At 38.5% G+C, this 27,420-nt stretch overlaps 1 protein-coding gene across 1 annotated transcript in view; it reads right to left on the minus strand.

Annotated features, from left to right (window-relative positions):
- Auh (AU RNA binding methylglutaconyl-CoA hydratase) overlaps window positions 1-27,143 on the minus strand; it is a 148,605-nt gene extending 121,462 nt beyond the window's left edge. The window contains 3 exon segments of the mRNA XM_042686877.1: window positions 2,766-2,853; window positions 2,963-3,030; window positions 26,824-27,143. Of these exon segments, the coding sequence (XP_042542811.1) occupies window positions 2,766-2,853; window positions 2,963-3,030; window positions 26,824-27,079 (412 nt within the window). The 5' untranslated portion in view covers window positions 27,080-27,143.
- Between the last annotated feature and the right edge of the window lie 277 nt (window positions 27,144-27,420).

The following is a 27,420-nucleotide window of genomic DNA, read 5'->3' on the forward strand; positions in this document are numbered from 1 at the left end:
AAAGCATGTCTTTCAGACTGCCTACTTCAAATACATGTAAGAAAAGGACACTCTTTCAGAGAAATCTGAAAGAATGGTTAAATACTGAATTATTATGACTTGCTCTAATTTTTCTATAAATCAAACACTGATATTTTGATAAAATACAGTTTAAAATGTATGCATTAAGTTATAAAAGATTACCCTATCATGCAAAAAAAAAGTTAACTTGAAAAAACATGCTCAGGGCTGACTTGTTAATTAGATAAATAGCACATGGTATATTACTTAATATGTTACCAAAAGGGCAATGTATAAAAACTACAGGCTACACTTAAAACATCAAATTCTTTGTTAAACAGTATTACTACTGCAGAAATGCAGACCAAATGTGTAGTCAAGGAATCAGTAAAAGAATCCTACAATGATGGAGGAGATGATCAAGAGGTAGTCATCAATGGGCCTGTTAAACTGAAACCTCTTTGTAAAACTAAACATTGTTTTAAAGAATTCCATCAGCAATTGCAGTGTGATAATTACAAAGTCTGTTACCAACAGAAAGACAATGACTACATTAACACTAATGTTTATTTTTATACTATTCAAAATATTCTGCCTTAAAAATACCACTATCACTTCTCAAAATACTAAAAATTCTACAGTTCCAACAAGACCTCAAAATCACCAATCATGGTCTAAGGGCTATTCAATCAAAAACCATGTTCACCTACTTCTGAAAATTGCAGACATAAGAATCTTAATTCTGTTGATACACATTCTGCCTAAAAGAATTCAGGAGGTGGGGAGGAGGGGAGGTAAGGAGGGAAGTGATGGTAGGGGAAACACAAAGGAGAAGGTAACAATGCTGGACAGGAAATGTACTCATTACCTTGCTCATGTAACTGTAACCCCTCTGTACAGTATCTTGACAATAAAAAATATATATTAAAAAAAAGAATTCAGAAATACATGTAAAACCTGTATACAGAATCAGAGCTACCACTTATCGAACAGTCATCCCTCTGCAGAGGGATTTCACATCCTCAGAATAACTAACTGCAGATAGAAAACACTAGGGAGAAAAAAACTTCATTTGTAGTGGATATGTGCAGACCCTTTTTCTTGCCAGGGTTCCCTAGACAGCATAGCTGCATTTACATTGTACTGGTTATTACAAGTGATCTAGAGATGATTTAAAGCATATAGGAAGATGTGAGTAGATTACATGCAAACACAACACCATTTTATATAAGAGGTCTGAGGATTTTAGTATCCATGGGAGAGGGACAGAGGAGAAGAAATCTAGAACCAATCCCTGAGGAATACCAAGAGTCAACTAATAGTGTACTGTGCTAGCTCTACACTGCCACACCAAAGTCTCTAACAACCTTCCTAGACAGATAGTACTACCTCTGACAAAATTAACACCAGAACCAAGCATTTGAGGAGAGTAATTCTACATTCTTGGATTATATGACTAGAGTAAAAGCTAATTCTTTTAGAAATATTATATCACACTTAAGAAAGCAATTAAAACTCATTTGTACTAACTGTCCCTAAGTATCACAAATTCTACGATGTTTCAAAGCAGAAGTCTCAGAGGATTGAAGCTTTAGATACACACTAAAGAATATGAGCCACAATGAAGATATCTCTAAAAAAAAAAAAAATAAATACCCTTGCCACAAATGCTCCCTTACGTTCCCAGAATTGTTCCAGGTATAATTTTCTAAAGCACTTAGTAAATACTTGTTCATGACTAAAACACCATAGGTGGTTCCCTTGGATTATCCCATTTATAATTTTACTGGAAAAGGTATTTTTTATGCTCCAGTAAAAATTTATCTTTATTTGCTCATTGAAAAATCATTACATGTTATCAACCTTTTTTATGGCAATACTGGGGTTTGGATTCAAGGTCTCACACTTGCTGGGCTAGCATTCTACCACTTGAGCCATGCCTCCAGCCCATGACTGGGTTGTTTTTGGGACACTGTCTCATGGACTTTTCTACCTAGGCTGGCTCAGAACTTTGATCTTCTAGATTTTGCTCCTAAGTACCTAGGATTATGGGTATGAGCCAATATTATATTGCTGTGTGTGTGTGTGTGTGTGTGTGTGTGTGTGTGTGTGTGTGTGTGTGTGTGTGTGTGGCCTTGATCACCTATATTTTTTTTTACTAAGTGAAACAATTTCAGTCAAAATTGTGATTTAGAAATACCAAGAAATAAGGAAAATGCAAATTAACTGAATCATAAACTCTGGATAATACAGCACAAACAGAAAAACATGTGTGAATCAGTTATGGCTTAGATATTCTAAAGCCACTATGAAAACGACATGGACACATAACCTCCTCAACTGGGTATTATTGTAAGCATCAATCTTCAAACCAAATACCTATATATAATATACTTTGTGATAAAACAGATTAATTCTACTGGATTATAGTATTTTTAAGCAACTAAAAATAGCAGAATGCTGTGGTAAGTGACCTAATTTTTCCTTCCAAAACAATGTTTCATAAATATTGCTCATTTACCACAAACATTTACCACAAAAATTTTAATGGCTCAAAGTATTTTTCAACTTGCAAAACAATCTGCATGTTGCAAAAGTTTCAAATGTTCACAGACTGAGCCTATTGTTTTTCTTATGAAACTATAAAATATAGACAAAGAAAAGTCGATGGTAGCAAGAGTTCAAACCACAGAACATTTTAACAGAGAATGGCAGTTATTGAGGAAACAATAGGTAATGCTGATTTCATAATAAAATTCATTTACCAGCACAGAATATTCCTGGGACTTCACTTCTGATTATTATGGTCCGAACTTTCTTATCAGACTTTAAAGCATCCACAGATTTTGATAACTAAACCAAAAAGGGAGAAGAAAGAAGAAAAAGCAAAAGGAATCATTTTCAGATTCATGTTAACATTGTACATTAACATTAGAAACAAACACTTAAACTTTATACTTACCATTTTTATAAGACTTTTACTGAGAGAATTTTTTCCATAGGCTCTGTTTATTCCAAGTACCACAATTCCTAGTTAAGAGAAAGAAGGAGAAAGCACACACATTAGTTAGTGAAGTATTCAGAGAACACGCTGCAACACACATCTACCTAACTTGGTCTCTACCTCAAGGGTCTTGGCAACAGCTTATTACTTATTTTGCATTGTTCTCAAGATACATATTTCTTGTCCAATCCAATGTATTTTAACATTTATAAAATTAAACTTGCATATATATTCACCATTTTCACTTCACATTGAAGTGAAAGAACTTCATTTTATCATACCCTTTCCTTTCAAGTTAGCTCTTTGTATGCACTACCCAAGGTAATTTCCAACATTTTACTGACATTTACATCACTAAAATCAGACAAACTTGAGAGAAGGAAGTACATATTAGTAAAAACAAATAATTAAAAGATACTACTCAAAAGTGTGGATTCTTTTCATCTTTAAGAGTATACTATAATGTCTGAGTCAAGCAGAAAAGGTCAGATAAGTTGATGTTAGGGAAATGAACCCTAAGATGTGTATTCAAATGTTTTTTTCTTTCATGCAATTGTTTCTAACACATTTATAAGATTATTTCTTTGTTGCTTTGTATGTCCCTCCCCCACGGTATAACCCCTATTTCACTGTATTTGATGTGGGTATAATTTGTGGAGGGAAAGGGAAAAAACAAATCGTTTAAATAGGGATACAGGTGGACCCATTGCAACAATGAGATGTACAAGTCTTCAGGTTGAAAACGAACTTTACAACTTTGGTGGGGGGGCGGGAGGGTTGGAGGGGAGGATGGGATGGGAAGGGGAAACAAAGGAGGAGGCTAAAATGCTTGATAAGAAATGTACTCATTATCTTGCCCATGTAAATGTAACCCCTCTGTACAGTATTTTCACTAAAAATAATAATAAAATCAAAAAAAAGGAGTATACTATAGTTGGGCATTGGTGGCTCACAACTGTAACCCTAGCTACTCAGGAGGCTGAGATCTAAGGATCATGGTTCAAAGCCAGCCTGGGCAGGAAAGTCAATGAGACTCTTATCTCCAATAAACCACCAGAAAACCGGAAGTGGCACTGTGGCACAAGTCGTAGAGCACTAGCCTTGAGCTAAAGAGCTGAAAGAGAGCACCCAGGCCCAGAGTTCAAGCCCCACAGCCAACAAAAAACAAAACAAACAAAACCCAAAAAAAGAATATACTATAGAGGATAAGTTAAAAAAAAAAAAAAAACTTGTCACATACCAGTTGTGAACAGCTCATTTTCTCTTTTTGTTAAAGGATATCGTTCTCGGTATATCCAAGATCCTCTCTTGACTTCTGTTCCAATACATAACCTGAGGGCACTTCAACTTAGAATACCAACAAGCAATTCTAATTCAATCTAATGAAACAAATTCATTTCTCTCTCATAAAATTCAGCTCTCCTTCCTAATTGCTCCTTTTTTGGTTATTGTTTTGATTTTTTTGTTTCTATTTTGTTTTATTTTAACATATTACTATGTAGCTCAGGGTGGCCCTGAACTCACACTGTAGCCCAGATTGGCCTCGAACTCAAGTTCCTCCTGTCTCAACATCCTAAATATTGAGATTGTAGGAATGTACCACCCATGACTAAACTCTTAACTCCTCTACTTTATCAGAAACACCTCCTTAGCCTTTCATTCTGATTACAAGAGTTATATCTATTTTCTGAAGAAAAAAAAAATCTATGTATAGAATTAAATTCACATCTTATGTAAAATCCTTTCATGATTTGTTCTCAAATGTCTGAATTCAAAATTCTTAATTGGATATCCAAAGTATCTGGCTCAAACTGAAAACAACAACTCGTACATATTCTTTGCGCAAGAAAAAAAATTTTTTTTTTTTTTACCTGTCCTAAGGCTTGACCTCTGTGCACATATGTGTGTGTGTGTGTGTGTGTGTGTGCATGCATGAATGCATGTGTGGTTAATTGGAGATAAAGAGTCTTGTTTTCCTGCTTGGGCTGGTTTCAAACTACAGTCTTCAGAGCTCAGCCTCCTGAGAAGCTTGAGCGACCAACACCTGGATATGAACTCATTTTTTTTTAATAAAGTACAATGATGATCAGCTCACAATAGAATACATGTGTAAGAATTCTGAATGATCTTAGCATGGGGAAAAGCATATGAGAAAAGAAGCATCTATTACAGGCTTGTGATAAAAATCATTCATGGCCTTGGGAAGGTCTAGACACTAACAACAATTGCCACTAACTGCCTTGAATTATTAACTCATATAATCCCCACAACTACCCAAGAGATAGAAATTATTTCTATATTGTGTTAACAGATAAAGAACTGAGACTTAGAGGTGAAACAAATACCTAAGAAATGGCAATGTAACATGAATGGCTACAATACTACTTAAGCTTTAGTTCCTCATGAAGAAAACAGCTAGACTAGATGTTTTCATTCAAACATACCGAATATGCATATAATGCTCAGCCCACAAGGAACTAACATCTAGAAAGACAAATATTAGTAATGACTGAAACATACACCAGTATGATTGGGGTTATAGAAACTTATGCTTAGAATTGCTATGTCTGGGGTAAAGTTGTCGGGGAATGCTTCATAAACACAGCTATTTGAGGTGAGATGAGGAGGAGTGGAAGGACACAGAAGGGAAGCTGAATTCCAGGTAGAGGAAACAGAGGAAAACATAAACCAGCCATGGTCCCATTTATTCCACAGGAAGAAGCATGATCCAGAAAGAGAAGACTAGTCAACAAGAGTGGAGAAGTCAGCACATACCAGATAATGCTTTCACTGCTAAAACTACTGCCTGCAATATATCTGGTCTTCATCCTAAGAACAAGGAGTAATCAACCATGAAAGGAGTTTTAGCATGAACACACATATAAAGCCAGAAGGGTATCGTTTCTAAATTAGAAGATCATACCAGAGCTAGATAGGTTAGGCACTCAAGGCATGCATAGTCCAGTCAGGGTGGCAGTAATAAAGCTCATGAGTATGGTTTTAGGTGAAAGTTAATCTGAAAAGCCTCTGAAGCATCCAAGTTCAGATCAATTCTTTGAGTTGCACACTGAGGTTGACTGCTAAATGATGAAATCCCAATCTGCCACTTACTATTTGACTTCTTTGATCCTTAGTCTCTTTTGTGTGTGTATATATGTGTGTTTATTGTTAACATTTTATTGTTAATATATATTTACTCTTCTATTTTGCTGCTCTGCACCATTAACCTAATATTTGTAGGTTGTGTTTAAGTTATCTCTGTTAAGTTGCTAGTAGTTCCAAACAGTATAGGACTGTTTGAGGACCAAATTGTATGACACACATAAATCTTACAAGAACTGAATTATTATCATCCTTTTCTAGCACAAACATTTTTGATGAAATAAGTACTCATGTTCTGTCATAATGTGTACTGAATAACATCATTGCTAAACCATTAACTGCCATCAAAATGGCCTCTACCACAGTTAATTTCAGCAGTTTGGGGATTTACACATTGAGATTGACTATTTTACTATAAATTACCTTCCTTTTTTTCTCTTACTGTATTTAGGGTTTTTTTTTTAATTATCTGCATGAGCAGTTCACATTATCTATACAGTATTTTAAGTAAACACAGACTAACTTTCATTCCTTAAGGATATAAATGCAAAATTCCTCTGAGAATTGAGAGTTGAGGAGCCCTATCTGAAATGCTTGAGACAAGGAGAGATTTCATATCTTTTTTCATATCTTGGAATATCTACATATAAATGAGAAATCTTGAGTATGGGACCCAAGTCTAAACAAAAATTCAGTTATGTTTCAAATATACCCTACATAAATAGGCTACCACAGTTTTATACATTTTTTTTTAGTGCTACTACATGCTGCTTGCCACATGCAGTATGAAATTCTCCACTTCTTCCATCAAGTTCACACTCAGGGTTTCAGATTGTGAAGCACTTCAGTTTTTACATTTTCAGAATAGTTCTGCTTAACTTAGACTAGTACACAAATCCAACAGTATATCAAGAGACCATAATCATATCACAGAAATACAAGGGAAATTCAACATACAAAAATCTAAGTAATATACCACATGAGAGAATAAAGGAAAAAAGTCTCAAAATCATAAAATCATCAGCCCATGAAGAAAAGCATTTGACAATATGTAAAAGTCTTATTTTATAAGTAACATATACAACTAAGTAGTAATCAATGAGACCCTTAATTCAATCTGATAAAAAGTATAAAAACCCATAAAAAGATTAAAACCCATACTTACATCATATTGAATGACAAAAAACTTAAAAGTCTTCAGCCAAAAATAAGAAAGAAAAAGAAAACCTGCTTTCAGCACTGCTATTTAACATGGTACTGGAAGCTGTAACCAAGGCAATAAGCAAGAAAAAGAAGTAAATGACATCCTGACTAGAAAGGAAGAACTGAACTATTTCCCCTGACAAAAGTCATAAACCTATATAGAGAAAACCCCATTCCAGGGGAGAGCGGGAAAAGCTGCACAACTAATAAATGAATTCAGCAAAGTGTACAATATTAGCCAAAATAAATAATCTAAAATGAAATTAGAAACATAATTCAATTTGCAATAGCATTATAAAAAATAAAAATTCTACTTTGTAGTACAGCAATGTACTAAACTAGAAACGACTCAATTTCAAAAAGTAAAAAACTGGAAAACCGAAATCCCTTCTTGGCTCTCTCAGAAAAAAAAATAAGGCCTAACAGTTATAACTGCTGCCCCAAAACCAGAGAAACTGACCAAAGAACACACAGGGAATCATGGTTTGTCCCAGCAAAAACCAACCAGCATATACCTCCACAGGAACCAGTGCTAAAGTAAGGAAACCTAACTGACTAAGGGTTCATTTGAAGACAAAAACTCCAGAGGGAGCTTTCACTGACTAAGGAAAGAAATGAACTTCAGGAAAAGAGAGAGAGACAGAATAAAAAATGTAAAACATTTTACTTAACATCATCTTATCTAGTCATATGTACATAGCTTTTGACCTTTTCTGCTTGTCCCCGGACATATACTAGTTATTGTAAATAAGGGAAACCTATATTTCTTTGGGCCTGGCTTACTTCACTTGGGAGGGGAAGGGAAAAAACAAAATGCTTAAATAGGGATACAGGTTGACCCATTGTAACAATGAGATGCACAAGATACTAGATTACAATTTAGGTGGGGGGAGTGGAATGTAGTTGCAGAGGTGGGGAGGAAGGGAAGGGATGGTAGGGGAAAAACAGGAGGAGGTAACAATGCTTGATAAGAAATGTACTCATTACCTTGTTAAAGTAACTGTAACCCCTCTGTACAGTATTTTTACAATAAAAAATGTATAAAAAAAAGAATAAGCAAAAATGGCCAATAAGGGGCTGGGGGTTTAGCTCAGCAGAAGAGCGCCTGCCTGGCGAGTGCAAGGCCCTGAGTTTGCTCTGGAAAAAAAAAAAAAAGGCCAATAAATATATGAAGACTGTTCAATATCCTTGCCAAGAATGACATAGAGATCATGGTGACATTGGTATTTCATCTCTTGTTAGTCAGAATGGCAGTTAAAAATGAAACCTGTTGAACTTGTTTAAAGATGGAAATGAGAACAGATAGCCTCATTTGATTAGACCATCTTATGGATGTTTGGAAGTACTGCAATAAAATCACTGTGTACAAATAAAAAAAACTTAAACAATGATGGGGGTAGGGGATGTCTCTACAAGAATTATGGGACAATTACAAAACTAAACTATATGTGAGAATTATAAAAGAAAAATATTTAATAATGATAATTTCCCCATATCAATGTCAGACACTAACCTAAAAAGCCATGGAGGGCAGAGATCAAGGAAGATGAATGTAAGGACTCTACACCTAGGCATATCACTTTTAAACTGCAAAAGACAAGATAAAGAAATAAAATCCTTAATGGGGCTGGGAAGGTGGCTCAGTGGTAGAGCGCTTGCCTTGCATGCCTGAGGCCCTGGGTTTGATTCCTCAGCACCACATAAGCAAAAAGAAAAAAAAGCCGGAAGTGGCGCTGTGGCTCAAGTGGTAGAACGCTAGCCTGGAGCTGAAGAGCTGAGGGACAGCGCCCAGGCCCAGAGTTCAGGCCCCACGAGCAGACCCCCCCCTCAAAAAAAAGAAAGAAAATCCTTAATAAAAACAGAGACATAAAAATACTTCACCTAAAAAAGAGTAAAGGAAAAGAGTTATACCCAACTTCTCAGAAACCAAATAAGAGAAGTCAGGATAACAGGCCATAAGACTACAATGGAACGAAAATTTTCCTTCACTCATTTTTCTAAGAGTGTGTGTGGTAATGCTAAAACAAAACTACTGTGCTGAGAGTCATGTAAAAGCACAGTACTATAACTGGGTACTGTACATAATTCTTGGTAACTGTAATAAATGACTGCTATTTGTTTATGTATATTATACCATTCTTTTCTACTAATAAAAAGACATTGTAAACAGTATGCTATGTTACCACCAGCAGTAGCCTCATTTATCTACTGTTCACCTTTCCCCTGATTGCATCATTTTCTCCTGTATATGATTAAATGTGTGTTGCTTTGCTCATCATGACCTTAGGATAAATAAACTCTCCTTCACACTACTCCTATATAAACACACACACACACACACACACACACACACACACACACACACACACACACACACAGACACCATCAGGCTAGATACACAGTCGACTACTATCCAGTTTTATATGGTATATTGTGAAAACCAGACAATGACAAAAATAAGCTAATGACTGAGTTCTCAGTACCTCTATTTCCGTCATTAAACAATACATAAAAATATCTGAAGTGCTGGGAGGAAAAAAAAAAGCTTACTAACCTACAATTCTGAAAACTGTCAAATTATAACTCAAAAGTGAAGGCTGAAGAAAGTCTTTTCCAGATTTAAAAAATACCCTTTGGGAGGAAAATTATATAGGTCAGTAACCCAGGCTTACATAAAGAAAAGTAAAGTGCTAGAATAGGAATAAGTGATAGTAAAATAAAAACTCATTTTTCTTAATTGGTCTAAGATAATTTGTATAAAATAGTAAAAGCATCAATGTAGGCAATTATGTGTGCTTATATAGAGGTCAGAAGAAAAAATACATTGCTATCATGAGCATTATGAGTATTCAAAGTACCAGCCAAATGGAAGACTGTTATTAGGACATACCTCTCGATCTGCTATAAATGCACATTGCAAACTATAGAGCAATGTTATAGTTTAGATACTAAGTACCCCAAAGGCATATATGTTAAAATCCAGTCTCAAGGGTAATACTGCTAAGAAATGCTATGAACCTTTAAGATGTGGGGCCTTTGGGGAGGTTATTTTATCACTGAATGATTGCCCTCAAGAGGGACCCTGATCATCTTCTTTTGCTTCCTGGTACACAAAGTAATCTGTTTGCTCCTCCACACATCCATGCCATGATGTGCTGCCTTGCCAGAGGTCCAAAGAAATAGGACTATACTGATCAAAGATTAGACAACAGGCCTTCAAAATTCTGAGCCAGAGTAAATATTTGCTCTTTATAAATTAATTGCTTAAGGTATGTAATTATAGTAAACCACACTGACCAATACCAGTAACCAATGGAATGAGTAAAAGAGTAGATAACATACCAAAAGAAAAAAGAGAAAAGAAAATCATATAAATTAATCAACTAAAAGCACAAAAGCCAGAATGGAACTAGGTGCCAGTGGTCCACACCTATAATCCTAGCTACTCAGGATCCTGAGATTTGAGGACTGTGGTTCAAAGCCATCCTGGGTCAAGAATTTCTGTGACAGTCTTATCTCCAGTCACCAGAAGCCAGAAGGGAAGTTGTGGCTCAAGTTGTAGAGCACTAGCCTTAAGCAGAAAGTTCAAGGACAGCACTCAGGCTTGAGTTTAGGCCCCAGGAACGAACACACCCACATACCCCGCCCCCACCCCCAAACACACACACTCATAAAACTGGGCCATAACTTAGTGGTAGAGCACTTACCTACCTAGCATGCTTGAAGCCCAAGGTTCCACCTCAACACTGACAGGGGGAAAAATGCAGGCATGGTTGTTTAGCCTGTAATCTTAGTTCTACAGATCTACAGGAAGTAGAGATCAAGAAGATGGAGATTTGATCCCAGTCCAGGCATAGTCCCTAAGACTCCCTCCTCCTCAACCAACAAAAAAAATCTAGGTGTTGTGGCTCAAATCTACCATCATCCCAACTACTCAAAAAGAGTAAATAGGAAGACTGCAAGACCTACAAAGCAATCTTCCTATTGGAAAAATAAAACAAAAAGGACTGGGATCTGAATAACAAGTGCCTGCCTAGAAAGCTCAAGACCCTGAGTTCAAACCCTAGTACTGCCAAAAATAAAACAACAGGTAGAAAAGATACTAGAAATATAAAAACAAGCACAGCACTGGTGGCTCACACCTGTAGCCCTATGTACTCAGGAGACTGAGAGCTCAGTTTCACAGCTCAATGCCAACCCAGGCAGGAAAGTCCATAAGACTCATATCCAACAAACTACTCCAAAAAGGCCAGAAGCAGCATTGTGGCTCAAATGGTAGAGTCTTGAGCCAAAGACACTCAGGAACAACACCAAAGCCCTCAGTTAAACCCCCAGAAAAAATAAATAAAAAGTAAACAAAAAATAAATAAAATAAGGACAATAAATATCATTATTTATTATCCATTATATATTAATCCAATTGTGTCAATTTAAAAGTCAACCATATCAATCTGAACCAGTATCACTTTGAATGTCAATGAAGTCAGCGTAGCATCATGGACTAAGAAACAACATTGAACTTGCTGTCTGTAAGAAATTCATTTTTTAAATAGTTAAGATCCATATAGAAAAAAGTAAATGGACAGATAAAAATACATCAATACTAAACAAAGGAAATAGGAGTTGCTATATTAACTTTAGATGGAGTACATCTGAAACCAAGGAAAGTTAGCAGAGATAAAAACATTATATAACTAAAAACTGACAAATTTTCCAAGAATAAGAATATTAGGTATTAATTTAATCAAGAAAATTGAAGACTGCAAGCTGGAGGCATAACCCAAGTGGTAAAACAACAGCTAAGGGAGAGCTGAGTTCAAGCTCCAGTACTGACATCAAAAGAAAAAGAAAAAACTTATCTTAAAAACCACAAAGTATCACTGAATGATATCAGATGTTCATGGAAAATACTGTTAAGATGGGAAGAATCTTCAAACTGGTTGACATATTACTATCAAAATATCAGCTGCCATTTTTACAGAATGAATGAGTTGTAAGAGATCCAGAACAATCAAAACAAATTAAAAGAGAACTAAGTCAAAGGAGGTCTGCATTTCCTGATTTCAAAACTTATTACAAGCCAGGCGCTGGTGGCTCATTCCTGTAATCCTAGCTACTCAGGAGGCTGAGATCTGAGGGGTGCAGTATGAAGCCAGCCCAGGCAATTAACCACCAGAAACCAGAAGTGGCAGTGTGGCTCAAGTGGTAGAGCACTCACCTTGAGCTGAGGAGCTCAGGGACAGTGCCCAGGCCCAGAGTTCAAGCCCCATGACTGACCAAAAAAAAAAAAAACAAAAACCAAAAAACAACTTATTACAATCTGTAATGAAACTGTGATACTGGCATAAGGATAGATATACAGATCATGTGAAAAAAATTCACAGTCCAAAAAGAAACCATACATTTATAATCAATCAGTTTTGACATTCAATGAACAGCATAAGAACAGTTCTTTCAACAATAGTGGAAAATTAGGTATTTACTTGAAAGACTGGCCATTTCTTCATACCATCTGCAGAAATTAACTCAAAATGGATCAAATGCATCTTTACTTTTGTTTTTTCTTCTTTTTTTGGTCGTAGGGACCGAACTCTGAGCCTGCTGTCCCTCAGCTCTTCAACTCAAGGTTACTGCTCTACCACCTGAGCCACAGCACCACTTCCTGCTCTTTCTGCTTATGTGGTACTAAGGAATCAAACCCAGGGCCTCATGCATGCAAAACAAGCACTCTACCCTACCACTGAGCTACCTTCCCAGCCCCACATCTTTACTCTTAATTTTTTTGGTACTTCAATAAGTATTACTAGCAAATTATTTGTATTTTTTAAGGGGTGGGGGGCAGTCATGGTACTTGAACTCCAGGCCTGAACACTGTTGCTGAGCTCTTTTGCTACGGCTAGCACTCTACCACTTTGAGTCCCAGCATCACTTCTGGATTTCTGGTGGTTAATTGGAGAAAAGCGTTTCACAGACTTTCCTGCCAGGGTTGGCTTTGAACTGTGATCCTCAGATTTCAGCCTCCTGAGTAGCAGAATTACAGGCGTAAGTCACTAGTACCCAGTGCAAATTATATTTAATAAACCACTGAACAGTACTGACAAAGAATACATAAAATCCACACTCTGGAAATGGTACAAAAGTAGTGATACTCCACAAAAAAGCTCACTGACAAGGTCTAGAACTCCTTTACACAAATACAATAAAATACACAAAATATCTGTTGTTCCTTTCGTAATCAACTCTTAGAAACAATGTAGAAATTCATTAACACGTAATGTCCATGAACCTAGAAAATCCAATGAAAAGTACCACAAATAAAAAACATTCTTTAGAAGACATGAAATTAATATAGTTACCAAAAAATTGCCTAATAGCAAAGAGAAGGAACGGGGAGACAACCACTTAAAAAGTATTTTGAGAGGAAACACCTCATTTTTAATATGTTTATTTGAAAGTAAAAAGCCATGAGAGAAATTAAGGGAACTCTCCACACAGAGGAGACCCCCAAAGAGTCCATAAACCCCATTTTTACTGGCCAGCGAAGAATTCATAAAGATGACTTGCTAAGAGCTGTGCAAATCCTAATGGATACTTGTAACTCAACACAATCCAATTCTGAAACTAGACATAACAATGCTATTTTCATGTAGAAGAATAGCAATGCAGGAAACAAAAAGAACAATAGTGAAGGAAGAATGAACCAGACCTATCATAGATTGAAATTTTTAATAACTAAAATAACATTACAACAGATAGGGACAGTAAAACAGAACAAAATGTCTGGATATAAAGCTTCTTTAATCAAGGAGCAGAATTTAGAAACTATGCATTAGGACATCCACTGCTAATACAGCATCACTGCTTTTAACTAAAAAATGTATGAGTATGATTTTAAGATTTATTAGAAATCATAAAATTACCCTCAAAGCTCTAATTAAAATGCCCATAACAGGATTCTTTCTCATTTCCCCCACTCCATATCTGTACTTTGCCTTTCCACCGTAATGAAAATCCTGGTTCCCAAGAACAATATATATTTTTTTCTTTTTTTTTTTTTTTTTACTTATTGTTATTCAGTTAATGAATAAAATTCTTTTTAAACTATGTCATTCATTTTCTCCCAGTTTTTCCCTCTGGTCCGCATTCACAAGATGTACAGTTCATTTTCTACATAGTGTCTAGTGAGTACCACTGTTACATTTGTTTACTCTTGTTCCACCTTTTCTGCATTCTCCCCTACCCTCCCAAATACAAAAACATAACAAAATGAAAAGAAAACTAAAACAGCAACAATGACAACTAAAAATGTCTTATTTCATTTTCTTGGAGTTCACTTCATAAAATATTATCTTATATGATTGTCTGCACATAGCTATTGAGCCTTTGCCAACCACTCCTGTGCATATCCTCCTTTGGCCTCAGTATGTGAATGTCTAGAGTCTATATAACAATATTTTTTTAATTTGCTGTCCCACAATAAAAGCAACATATAATAAGAATTATTACTAATATACAACTACTACTAACAAACCTACTAAATAAACTTCTAAGTTATTTTGATTTATCATTCTTAATTGGCCTAAAGGATAATGATGTCTTAAAAATAGTAATAGTATTATTGTATTAGGTATATTGTAATGTATTCGGTGATGATGGCTTACAGAAGGAAAATGAGTAAGAGCAATGTCACAGATGGCAGGAGGAGAAACTGGGACAACTGTATAGACTTTCACTGTCAGGAAATAGTGCAGTGCTATTTAAAAGTAGACATAGTTTAGTTACAAATGTATATTGTAAACTCAGACAATCATTCAAACTCTTTTAAAATAGTGTAATTGATCAGCTAGGAGATAAGGGAAAATACAATCATATAAAATGTTTAACACCAGAAAAAGAGACATACACATCCAAAAAAAGGAAAAAAAGAACCAATGAACAAGTACAATAGAAAATACTTAAAATAATAGCCCAGCTATTTAATTAATCACTTCAAGTGCAAGTAGCCTAAATACAATAATTTAAAGAGATCAGAGTGGATAAAAATCTCTTAGAAAAACCTCCTTTTAAAAAATACAGACTCATTTTAAAAGGCAAGTCATGCCAACACTAATAAACAAAATTTGGAATTGCTATGTTAACATCAAAGGAAGTAGATCTCAGAGCAGGGAGTCATTTCAAAGATAGCGAGGCACATTATATAATATGCCAGAAACATACTAATCCTTAATGTGTGTTCATCTAAAAACAGAACATCAAAGTATGTGAGTTAAAACCAATAGAATTGCATGGAGAAATAGACAAATCCATTATTACAGTTACAAAGTCCACTCTCTCTAATTCTAATTGACAGATCCAAAGGAGGAATAAAATCAGTACCAGGATAGTAGAGCTGAACACCATCATCAATCAACTAAACCTAACTGAATAGCAGAGCTACATAAATATAGAACACTTCATCCATCAATAGTAGAAAAATAGTAAAGGTAAAATGGAACTCTACCACCATCGATCAACTAAGCTCTAAGTGAATAAAACAGCTAACTCAATATAGAATACTTTAATCAACAGCAGCAGAATACATATTCTTCTCTCAAACGCACAGGAAACACTCACAGAGGTAAACCACACTATGGCCTTAAAAAAAATCACCTTAACCAATTTGAAAGAAAAATCATACGAAGTGTAGTCTTAGACCACAATGGAAATAAACTAGCAATCAATAATAGAAAGAATAGAAATATAACTGGAAAATCCCCAAATACTTGTAGATTAAAATGTTTCTCAACAACACTTGGGTCGTGAAAGAAATGGCAAGGCAATTTTTAGAATATGAAGAATACGATAAGTCTTATTTTATATAGTCAGATGTCCATAGCTATTGGGCTTATGGGATCCTCTCCTAAGAATAGTCTCCTTTGACCTCACTCCATGTCAATGCCTAGAGACCAGTATAATATATCATGTCCCAGAGTATTTTTTTCTTTTACCATCCAGTGTGTTTACTTGTAGATTTATAGGCACATTGTAGTTACAACAAATGAGGGAAAGCATGCAACCTACATTCCTTTGGGTTTGGCTTACTTCACTTAATATCATTTTTTCCAAGTCTTTCCATTTCATTACAAATGGTATAATATCATTCTTTGATGAGTAGAATTCCACTGTGTATATATACCACATTTTCTTGATCCATGCATCCACCAAAGGGGCCTTTAGGTTGATTCCTTATCTTGGCTATAGTAGACAAAGCCACAATAAACACAGTTGTGCTGATAGCCTTAGTGGGGACTTGTGTTCTATTGGATAAATGCCCAGGAACAGAATTGCTATGTCATAAGGAAGCTCTATGTTTAGTCTTTAAAGGGTTTTTTTTTTCTTTGTTGATGTTTTTGTTTTCATTTCCATTTGTCTGGTTCCTTTATCTGTCTTTGGGAGGGAAAGGTGAGCCACAGAAATGGTAGGACAAAGGGTAAACAAATGCAGTAGTGATACTCACTAGACTCATGAGTGGGGATGGGAGGCAAAAACTGGGAGACAGCAAGAGAAGGGGTGACACTGTTCAGAAAGAAATGTACTTTTTATCTGTTTTATATAACCATAACCCCTCTGTACATCAACTTTACAATACCAAATAAATGACAAAATAATACCAAGCATTCAACTGAAAGCAACTTTCTGGGGAAAAAAACAAACATCAAAATATGGGATGATGAGCCGGGCGCTGGTGGCTCACCTCTTTAATCCTAACTACTCAGGAGGCTGAGATCTGAGGATCTCGTTTCAAAGCCAGCCCGGGCAGGAAAGTCCATGAGTCTTATCTCTCTAATAAACCACTCAGAAAACCAGAAGTGGCGCTGTGGCTCAAGTGGAAGAGCACTAGCCTTGAGCTGAAGAGCTGAGGGACAGCGCCCATGCCCAGAGTTCAAGCCCCACAACCAATAAAATAAAATAAAATAAAATAAAATAAAATATATATATATATATATGGGATGATGATTGGTGTATAGTTAGGTGGGCAAAGGGCTTGCCTAATATGCATGAGTTCCTAGGTTTGAGCCTCAGCACTGGGGGAAAAAAAGATCAAATAGAAAACTTGTGTAATGCAGCAAAAAACACTACTTAGAGAAAAACTCTATCATTAGGTACATTTATTGAGAAGAAAGGGCTGGGAATGTGACACAAATGGTAGAGTCTGCCTAGCAAGCCTAAGGTCCCAAGTACCACCCCAGTACTACCAAAGGAGAAAAGGGGGAGGAGGAAGAGAAGGTATAAAGAAAAGGAGGAAGAAAATGATCAAGACCAGGAGTAGTGATTCATACTTGTAATCTCAGCTACTCTGTCATGAGGCAACTGAGAGAATCACAGTTTAAGACCAGCTGGGCAAAAAGTGAGATCCCATATCCATCAATAAGCCACCTGCAACAGTGGTATGTAGCTGTCATCCCAGTTATAAGGGGGGCATAAATAGGACAACAATCCAGGCTGGCCCAGGTAAAATCTGTGAGACCATATCTGACAAATAACTAAAGCAAAAGGAGCTAGGGGTGTGATTTCAGTGGTAAAGTACTTGACTATCCAGCAAGCCTAAGGCCATGAGTCCAAGCCCAATACCACCAAAAACTAATAACAAAGATGGAAAAATCAATAATCCAAGGGCTGAACAAGGTGAATGATGCATGCTTATAATCCCAACATTCAGAATGCTGAGGTGAGAAGATCCTGAATTAGAGGACAGCCTGGGAGAGAGGAAAGAAGGAGGAACTACAGCAAGAAGAGCAAATTTAAAACAAAAGAAACAGAAAAAAGGAAATAATAAGCATAAATAAATGTAATTAAAAACACAAAAAAATCAACAAAACCAAAATTGTCTTTTAAAAAGATTAGTATGGGAAACCTCCATACTACTTTCCAAAGTGGTTGAACAAGTTTACACTCCCTCCAACAATGCAGTAGGGTTCCCTTCTGGCCACATCCCCTCCAGCATCTGTTGTTTTTAGAGTTCTTGATTATAGCCATTCTAACTGGGGTGAGGTGGTATGTCAATGTTGTTTTGATTTGCATTTCTTTTATGGCTAGAGAAGTTGAGCATTTCTTCATTTGTCTATTGGCCATTCTCATTTCCTCTTCAGAGGAGTATCTCTTTAAGTCTTTAGCCTACTTATTATGGGGTGGTTGTTTCTTTGAGGATTTGTTTTGGGGGGATTTAATTTTTTGAGTTCTAAGTATGTTTTAGATATGAGGCCTTTGTCTGTTGTATAGCTAGTGAAGATCTTCTCCCAGTGCATGGGCTTTCTATTGATCTTGCTAGCTATGTCATTTGCCATGCAGAAGCTCTGCAGTTTCATGCAATCCCATTTGTCCAACCTTTCTTTTATTTGTGTTTCTGGGTCTCTTTTAAGAAAATTTCGGCCTGTGCCAAGGAGACCTAGGGTTTCTCCTATTCCATCCTGTAATGTTTTCAGAGTGTCTGCTTTGACTCCCAGGTCTTTGATCCATTTGGAGTTGATTCTGGTGCAGGGTGATATATAAGGATCTAGCTTTAGTTTTCTACAAGTGATTAACCAATTTTGCCAGCACCATTTAGTGAAGAGGCTGTCTTTCTTCCATTCTATTTTTTTAGGGCCCTTATCGAAGATTAGATGACTATAGGTCTGTGGGTTTTCAATTCTATTCCATTGGTCCTGAGGTCTGTTCTTGTGCCAGTACCAAGCTGTTTTGATTACTATGGATTTGTAGTAGAGTTTGAAATTTGGTATTGATATTCCTCCAGCACTGTTCTTTCTGTTAAGGATCGTTTTTGCTATTGGGGTTTTTTATTGTTCCATATGAATTTTTGGATTGCCTCTTCTATTTCCTTGAAGAATGAGTTTGGAATATTGATAGGTATTGCATTGAATTAGTAGATAGCCTTGGGAAGTATTGCCATTTTCACGATGTTGATCCTTCCAAGAGCTCCCCTATAACCCAGCAATCCCACTTTTGGGCATTTACCCAAATGATCACAAATAAGACCATACTAAAGCTACAAGCACAACTATGTTTACTGCAGTATTATTTACCATAGCTAAGATATGGAACCAACTCAGATGCCCCTCAGTAGATGAATGGATCAAGAAAATGTAGTTTATATATACAATGGAATTCTATGCCTCCATCAGAAAGAATGGCATTGCCCCATTTGTTAGGAAATGGAAAGACTTGGAAAAAAATTATATTAAGTGAAGTAAGCCAGGCCCAAAGAAACATAGGTCCCATGGTTTCCCTTATTTGCAATAACTAGTATATGTCTGAGACAAGCAGAAACGGTCAGACAGGTTGATGTTACACGAAATGAACCCCAAGATAAGGACTAAAATGTTTTTTCTTTCTTGCTATTGTTTCTAACATATTTATAAGATATTTCTTTGTTGCTTTGTATGTCCCTCCCCCATGGTATAACCCCTGTTTTCACTGTATTTGATGTTGGTATAATTTGTGGAGGGGAAGGGAAAAAACAAATTGTTTAAATAGGGATATAGGTGGACCCATCGCAACAATGAGATATACAAGACACTATGTCGAAAAATGAACTCTACAACTTTGACGTGGGGTAGGGGGGAGAGATGGGAAGGGATGGGAAGGGGAAACAAAGGAGGAGGCTACAATGCTTGATAAGAAATGCACACATTACCTTGCCCATGTAATTGTAACCCCTCTGTATAGTATCTGCACAATAAAAATAAATAAATAGATTATTATGTTGACAAGCCTCTATTCAGAGCTGTTATGAAAAAAGACTACAAACTGATCTTATCAGTTTGAAATGAAAAAGGTTAGATTTGATGGTACATGGCTGCATGAATCTCAGCTACTCTAGAGGCAGAAAGATGGAGAGTGTAAAGTCAACCTCAAGGGTTCCAGGAGTAGCAGTGATATTCGATCTAAAGAAAAAAAAAAGCAGGGCGGGGGGGGGGGGGGCGTAGGGAAGAGCAATGCAAGAATGTAACTCAAGCAATAAAGCTCTTGCCTAGCATGCATAGAGTCCCACCACTGAAAAATAAGAATCATCACCACTAAATCTGAAGAATATTGAAGGCATATTTTAAACTTTACAATCACAAATTTGGTAATATAGATGAATGGACCAATCCTTGAAATACACAGTATACTATTTATTAACTCACACAAGAGAAACAGAGCTGGATAGGCTGGAATCTATTTAAAAAAAAAAAAAAACTGAGTCAATAACAGTAAGTTCCCAAGGAGAAAGCATCAGAGCCAGAGCCAGACGCTTTCAAAAGTAAGTGCCACCAAAATATTAGAGAAGCCATGCCATTTCTCTAAACTCTGTCTACATTAGCAAAAGGAACATGTTCTAACTCATTCTATGAATTTCAGCACTATCCTCATGTCAAAAACAGCAATTAAGAAAAAATACAAGAATGGAAAGCTAAAGGCCAATCTCTCATAGACATAGAATAAAAGCAACTAAAATCCAACAATATATGAAAATAATTATATGTCACAACTCCAAGTTTGTAAAGGTCAGTAGTAAAAATAATTTAATGTAATTCATTACACTGATCTGCTAAACAAGAAAAATTATGATTATTCCAATAAATTCAGCAAAAGCACTTGACAAAATTGAACATAAAAACTTTCAATGAACTCCAAACTTTGCCTGTCAAAGGGGAAGGAGAAAGGGAACTCAACACCAATATCTCAGGTAGAAGTGTGAACGCTTTCCTCAGATCAACAGCGGGGCAAGGATATTTGCACCTGTTCCATACTTTCATGGAGCCTCCAGGCAAAGAAATGAAGGACAAAAAAGAATAAAAGCCATTCAGAATAAAAAAGGAAAAGTAAAATTACTTTATTTGCAAATAATAATTTCATATATAGGAAAATTTAAACAATCTACTAAACTATTAGGACAAATAAATGAACTCATCAAAGTGTTGTATAATATGATTTTGTATATAGGAAATATTTCAAAATATACTAAGAAATTATTAGGATGAAGGAGTTCATTCAAATATACAAGATCCATATATAAAAATTACTTTTTGCCAGATGCTGATGGTTCATGCCAGTGATGGTAGCAACTCAGGAAGCTGAGACCTGGAGGAAAGTGACTCAAAACCAGCCCAGGCAGAAAAGTCCACAAGACCCCATCTCCAACTGACCAGCAAAATGCTGGACTGGATGCATGACTCAAGTACTAAAGTGTCTTTCTTGTGAGCAAGAAAGCCTAATGAAGAGTGAAAGGCCTTGAATTTAAGCCCCAATAGCAGCACAAAAAATTTTAAACAAATCAATTGTATTTCTGTATAACATCAATGAGCTATCTAAAAATAATATTAAGAAAAAGCAATGCCAAACTGGACATCAGTGGCTCATCCCTGTAATCCTAGCTACTCAGGAGGGTGATAGCTGAGGAGCAAGGTTGGAAACCAGCCAGCCAAGGCAGGAAATCTATGAAACTCTTATCACCAATTAATCAGCAGTGGAGCCAGAAGTGGAGCTGTGGCTTAAGTGGTAGTGCACTAGTCCTGAACAAAAAAGAACTAAGGGGGGAGGGGGAGGAGTAGAGAAGGGAGAGGAGGAGAGGGGAAGGGAAGGGAGGGGAGAGAAGAGAAGAGAGAAGAAAGGGAAGGAGGGAAGGAGAGAGAGAAGGAAGAAGGGAAGGAGGGAAGGGAGGAAGGAAGGAAACAAGCAAGGAAGGAATGAAGGAAAGTTGGTTGGTTCACTTACAAAGTCATCAAAAAGAATTAAATACTTAAGAATAGATCTACGTAATGTAAACAAATTTATTAAAACAAAATAGATAAATGCTTTTTTAGGGTTGAAAGGGGAGTGGCTAATAAGGAGTCACTGACAGAGCTGGGAAGGTAGCTTAGTGGTGGAGTGCTTGCCTTGTATGCATGAGGCCCTGGGTTCGATTCTTCAGCACCAAATGAGCAGAAAAAGCCAGAAATGGTACTGTCTCAAGTGCTAGAGCACTAGCCTTGAGCTGAAGAGCTGAGGGATAGCATCCAGGCCCAGAGTTCAGTCCCCATGACCAACAAAAAAAAAACCTATATGGTTTACTTGAGGGTTGGTAAAAATGTTTCAAAATAGGATTGTGTTGATAGCTACTAATACTAAAAATGTTAAAGCAATTATATACTTTGAATATTGTACATTATGGTATATAACCTATATCTCCCTGGGTGCCAGTGGTTCATGCCTGTAATCCTACTCAGGAGGCTGAGATCAGAGGATCACAGTTCAAAGCCAGCCCAGGCAGGAAAGTTTATGAGACTCTTATCTTTAATTAACCCCCAGAAAACCCAAAAGTGGTGCTGTGGCTCAAAGTAGTAGAGCACTAGCCTTGAGCGATAAAGCTCAGGGACAGCATCCAGACCCTGAGTTCAACCCCCACAACAACAACAAAAAAGATATCATCTGTATAACCATCAAATATATGAAAATACTTATTTTTACAACATGGGTACTAGTAGACCTCTGCAGCAATCCAGTGTACTAACATGGATAAGGTTACCGTGTGGGTAAAGAAGGTAAAAAGATCTTATAAAAATCTTTGATCTAGCTGGCCAAGGTGCCTCATGCATATAATATTAGCTATCAAGGATTCTGAGATTGTAAGGATTAAGGCTCAAAGGAAGGCCAGACAAAATGTTTGTGACATCCCATCTGAACAGAAAGGCTGGACATGTGGTCACACCCATCTAAAACAGAAGAGTAAACAGGAGAATTGTGGTTCAGGCCAGCCTAGGCAAAAAAATGAGACCCTGTTGTCAAAAATAACCAAACCAAAAAGGGTCAGTAGGCATGGTTCAAGTGGTAATACACCTACTCAGCAAAATACCAGGCTCAGAGCTCAAACTGTATACCATGAAAGAGGTAAAAGAAAAAGAAAAAGTAAGAAGAGAAATCTTCAATCCTTTGATATAGATGTGAAGGATGAAGAAGTAACAAGTATCAAAAATGACTCTGCACTACTCATGTACTCATTTCCCCTACGTCTGTCAAAAGTTGTTCCAACAGGCCCACAAAGATGATCTTTGAAAGGGATCACAAATATAACAGAAGCTTACCACAATGGGAGAAGGAAGGACTCATTCCTGGAGGTGGGCAAAAGAGAGAAAAGAACAGCAAAAGGCAAAGCTTAGGAACAGTACCAGGAAGACCAACTGTGCAGGCCTGATGATGACATAATACTGCAGGCAAAGGAAGCAATAGGAGTTGCTTAAATGAATAGAGAAAATCAGTCTTAGCCTTGGAAATCATGTACAAAATAAACTAGGAAGGAGGATGGCTGAAGGCTAAGAGGACCGATGAAAAAGACCCCCAAAAAAGACCACGAGAGAAGTCTACACCTATGGCAAAGACTGCTGCTTAAAGACAGTGCAGGAGCCGGGTGCCAGTGGCTCACGCCTGTAATCCTAGCTACTCAGGAAGCTGAGATCTCAGGATCACGGTTCAAAGCCAGCCCGGGCAAAAAAGTTGGTGAAACTCTTATCTCCACTTGAGCTGTAGCTCAAGTGGTTTACCCTTGAGCAGAAGAGCTGAGGGACAGCACTCAGGTCCACAGTTCAAGCCCCACGACAGACAACAAAAAAAAAAGACTGTGCAGGCCAAAAAACGCAAGAAATGACCACCAAAGTATAAGGCACCAGGGACTCACTCATAATCCTAGCTATTCAAGGTACTGAGAACTAGAGGATCACACTTCCAAATCAGCCCCAGAAGAAAATAACGAGCAAAAAGCCACTTGAGAGGGGCTGGGAAGATGGCTCAGTGGTAGAGCGCTTGCCTTGCATGCCTGAGGCCTTGGGTTCGATTCCTCAGCACCATATAAGCAAAAAGAAAAAAGCCGGAAGTGGTGCTGTGGCTCAAGTGGTAGAGCGCTAGCCTTGAGCTGAAGAGCTGAGGGACAGCGCCCAGGCCCAGAGTTCAGGCCCCACGACCAGACTCAAAAAAAAAAAAAAAACACTTGAGGCATGGCTCAAGTGTTGAGTGCCAACACTGAACAAAAATGATGAGCAAGAGAAAAAAAAAACACCTAACTTCAAGCTCCTCTTATGCAAAAAAAGAGAAAAAATAAAGGAAGGGAGGAAGGGAGGAAGGGAGAAAGGGAGACAGGCAAGCAGTGGAGAAACTCAGCTGTGTAACCACTCTGCAACAAACAGCAAACAAGCAACCCTGATAGCAGCAGAAGCTTCAAGTGTTCTGCTCTTGCCACCCTCACTTACCCTGGCCCAGGAGAGTCCTTATCTTCCTTAATGTCATTGAGAGAACCAAACTTTGGGCTCACCTCTATGGAAATTGCACCACAGAGGCTCCTTTCTCCATAATATCCTTAGCCTCAAAATAATTTTTTACATCACTGATTGCTAGCTCGCCAAGCCTGCATTGTCACTTTTTGCCAATCCTGTTTATAACAAACCAGAATGTCCTAATAGCAAGTACATTTCAGAATTTTTTTAACCATCCTCTGTTTAGTCCATTCAGACTCAAATTTTAGACTTTCCAGATATTTTGTGCACATTTGCTTGCAACTCACATTCATTAAGACATAAAAAAGACAGTACAAATTACCAGCTGTAGCTGTAATCCCTTTGTATTTAATACATCATTGTGTTGGATACACCTAACACACCTGAAATCCAAACACAGCTAAACTTACCTAAAATATGGTGGCATTATGGCCTCTGGCGCTCGCTCTCTCGCTCGCTCCCACCCCCCTCTCTCTCTGCCATAATAAATAACTCATCATAAGCACCTATCATGAGCTAGGTACTTAGTGAGCAATGTACATTAACAACTTACTACTCTTCAAAGCAACCTCATAAAGTTGGTATTCTTGTTTTACACATGAAGTGGTTGATGAACAAAGAACTTCCTCCAAGAATACTACTGCCTATCTAGTGGAGCAAGGTGTAGCACTTTATGCATGTAATCCCCAAACTCAAGGCTAAGGAAGGGGGATTGCAAATTCTAGGTCTTCAGCTTGTGATAAAGAGCAAGACTCTGCCTCAAAGAAAAAACTAAACAGATGCAAGTGGCTCACACCTGTAATCCTAGCTACTCAAGAGGCTAAGATCTAAAAATCATGATTTGAAGCCAGTAGAGCTGTTACTCAAGTGGTAGAGCCCCAGCCCTGTGTGACAAAGCTAAAGGAATTGGCTAGGCCCTGAATTCTTACCACCCCCCCAAAAAAAGGGGGGGGGGGCGCAATAGCAAAAAACAAATGCTTTGGTAGAAGGCCTCCAAAAATTAAACACTTTTATCAAGTTGTTTTTTTCAAGTGAGCACTACCAATCTTCAATATACTTCATATACTAAGAGCTTCTTCAAAACAGCAATTACAACTTATTCATTTTTACATTTGTGCTTAATAAATGTGTTCCAGAATTAAACATCTGCTCTAGTACTGAGCTGAGCTCTTAATTAGCGATTCTAAGCTGGGCATTGGTACTTATGCCTGTAATCCTACCTACTCAGGAGTCTGAGATCTGAGGATCCCAGTTCAAGGCAAGAAACTCCAAGACATTTATTTCCAATTAATCACTAAAATGCCAGAAGTGGAGCTGTGGCTCAAGTGGTAGAGTACCAGCCGCCAGCAAAAAGTGCTCAGGGACAACACACACATACACATGCGCGCACACACGCGCGTAGGCGCAGGCACGCATGCACACACGCGCGCACACACACACACACACACACACACACACTATTGCACCCTTCAGGGACCTTTTATAATAAGCTTATTTCAGCACTGCAACTGAAAAGTAGCTTCATCAGTATTCCTGGTGCATCCTAACATCCAACCCTCTTTTCCGAGGCTTTTCCACCCTATGCGACATATAGATAATATATCTGCCTCCTCCAGGCTAGAACTCAAGGGCAAGATCCTCCTCATTATATTACCACCGAGAAAGATCCAAAGTGCTCAAAATTGATGAACTGAAGTGGAGTCGCTCAAGACTAACTTTCTAAGATAAAACAGACGGGGCGAGGGAGGTCCTGATGCTTTTAACTGAACATTCTTCAGAATTAAATAGTGTGTGGGGAGGGGTGGGGGGAGACTTCTCCCTGAAGCGGCTTTAACAACTCCATCAGTGATACCTAAGGCTGAGAGAAAGCCATTACTTAGCCAGAATAAAAGCTGGGGGGGGGGGGGGGGGGCGGGAGATTAAACACCCAGTATATTGACCTTCGCTCTCCTACAGAGCACGCGCTGCCCCGGACCAGCCTGACGGGTTAGTGGCTCCAGGGCTGGCGCTTAGGTATTACAAACCCCACACAGGTGCTGGAGGAACAAGGCCAGGCCCGGGGGGGTAGGGGGGTGGTGAGTGGGGACGGGGGGGGGGGTGAGTGGGGACGGGGGGGGCGCAGTGGGGACGGGGGGGGGGGAATAGCGGAGGGAGGGGCTGGTTTGGAGAGCCCTCCCCCCCCCCCCCCCCCCGCACCTCGGGGTTTGAAGGAACCGAGGCGGAGCAGCAGCGGCCCGCTCCCACGCGGCTCACCTCGGTTCTCCTCCTCCAGATGCCGCACCCGCAGCTCGTCCTCCGTCTTCCCCTCAGAGCTGTAGCCCCTCCTCTGGGCGGGACCCCCGGCCGCGGGCATCCAGCTCTGGGCCCCCAGCGCTGGGCCCAGCCGGCCAGCCGCCCAGGAACCTGACAACCTCCACCCTGGACCGAGCCGCGTGCAGCCAGCGGCCACTAGGCGGGCCCGGCCGGCCTGTAGGGCACCCAAAGCTCCGGGTGCCGCCGCTACCGCCATATTGTCTGTTTACAGCGTGGGTTCACCACGGCTGCTCCGCCCCCGCCTGCTCCCACACGCATGCGCAAGGCATCCCCACCGCGCCCCCGCCCCACGGCCACGCCCCTCCCTGTCACGTGGCCATGCCTCCCTGCGTTCGCCCCCCCCACCGACTGCATGGCCCCGCCCAGGTCCCTTCACTGAGCCGCCTTAGTGTCAGCCTTCTCACTGCTGGGAGGGTTTTCCAAAACTGTGATACAGTTGAACTGTTCCGAACGACAGAGAGGAAATTAGCTCTGCACTCCTGGGCCCAGGCCCTGGAGTACTGACTGGTGTTAAAAATAAGCTGCGGCCAGGCTCTG

Source organism: Dipodomys spectabilis, unplaced genomic scaffold, assembly GCF_019054845.1.
Source record: "Dipodomys spectabilis isolate Male_0828 unplaced genomic scaffold, ASM1905484v1 ptg000098l, whole genome shotgun sequence".
NCBI lineage: Eukaryota > Metazoa > Chordata > Mammalia > Rodentia > Heteromyidae > Dipodomys > Dipodomys spectabilis.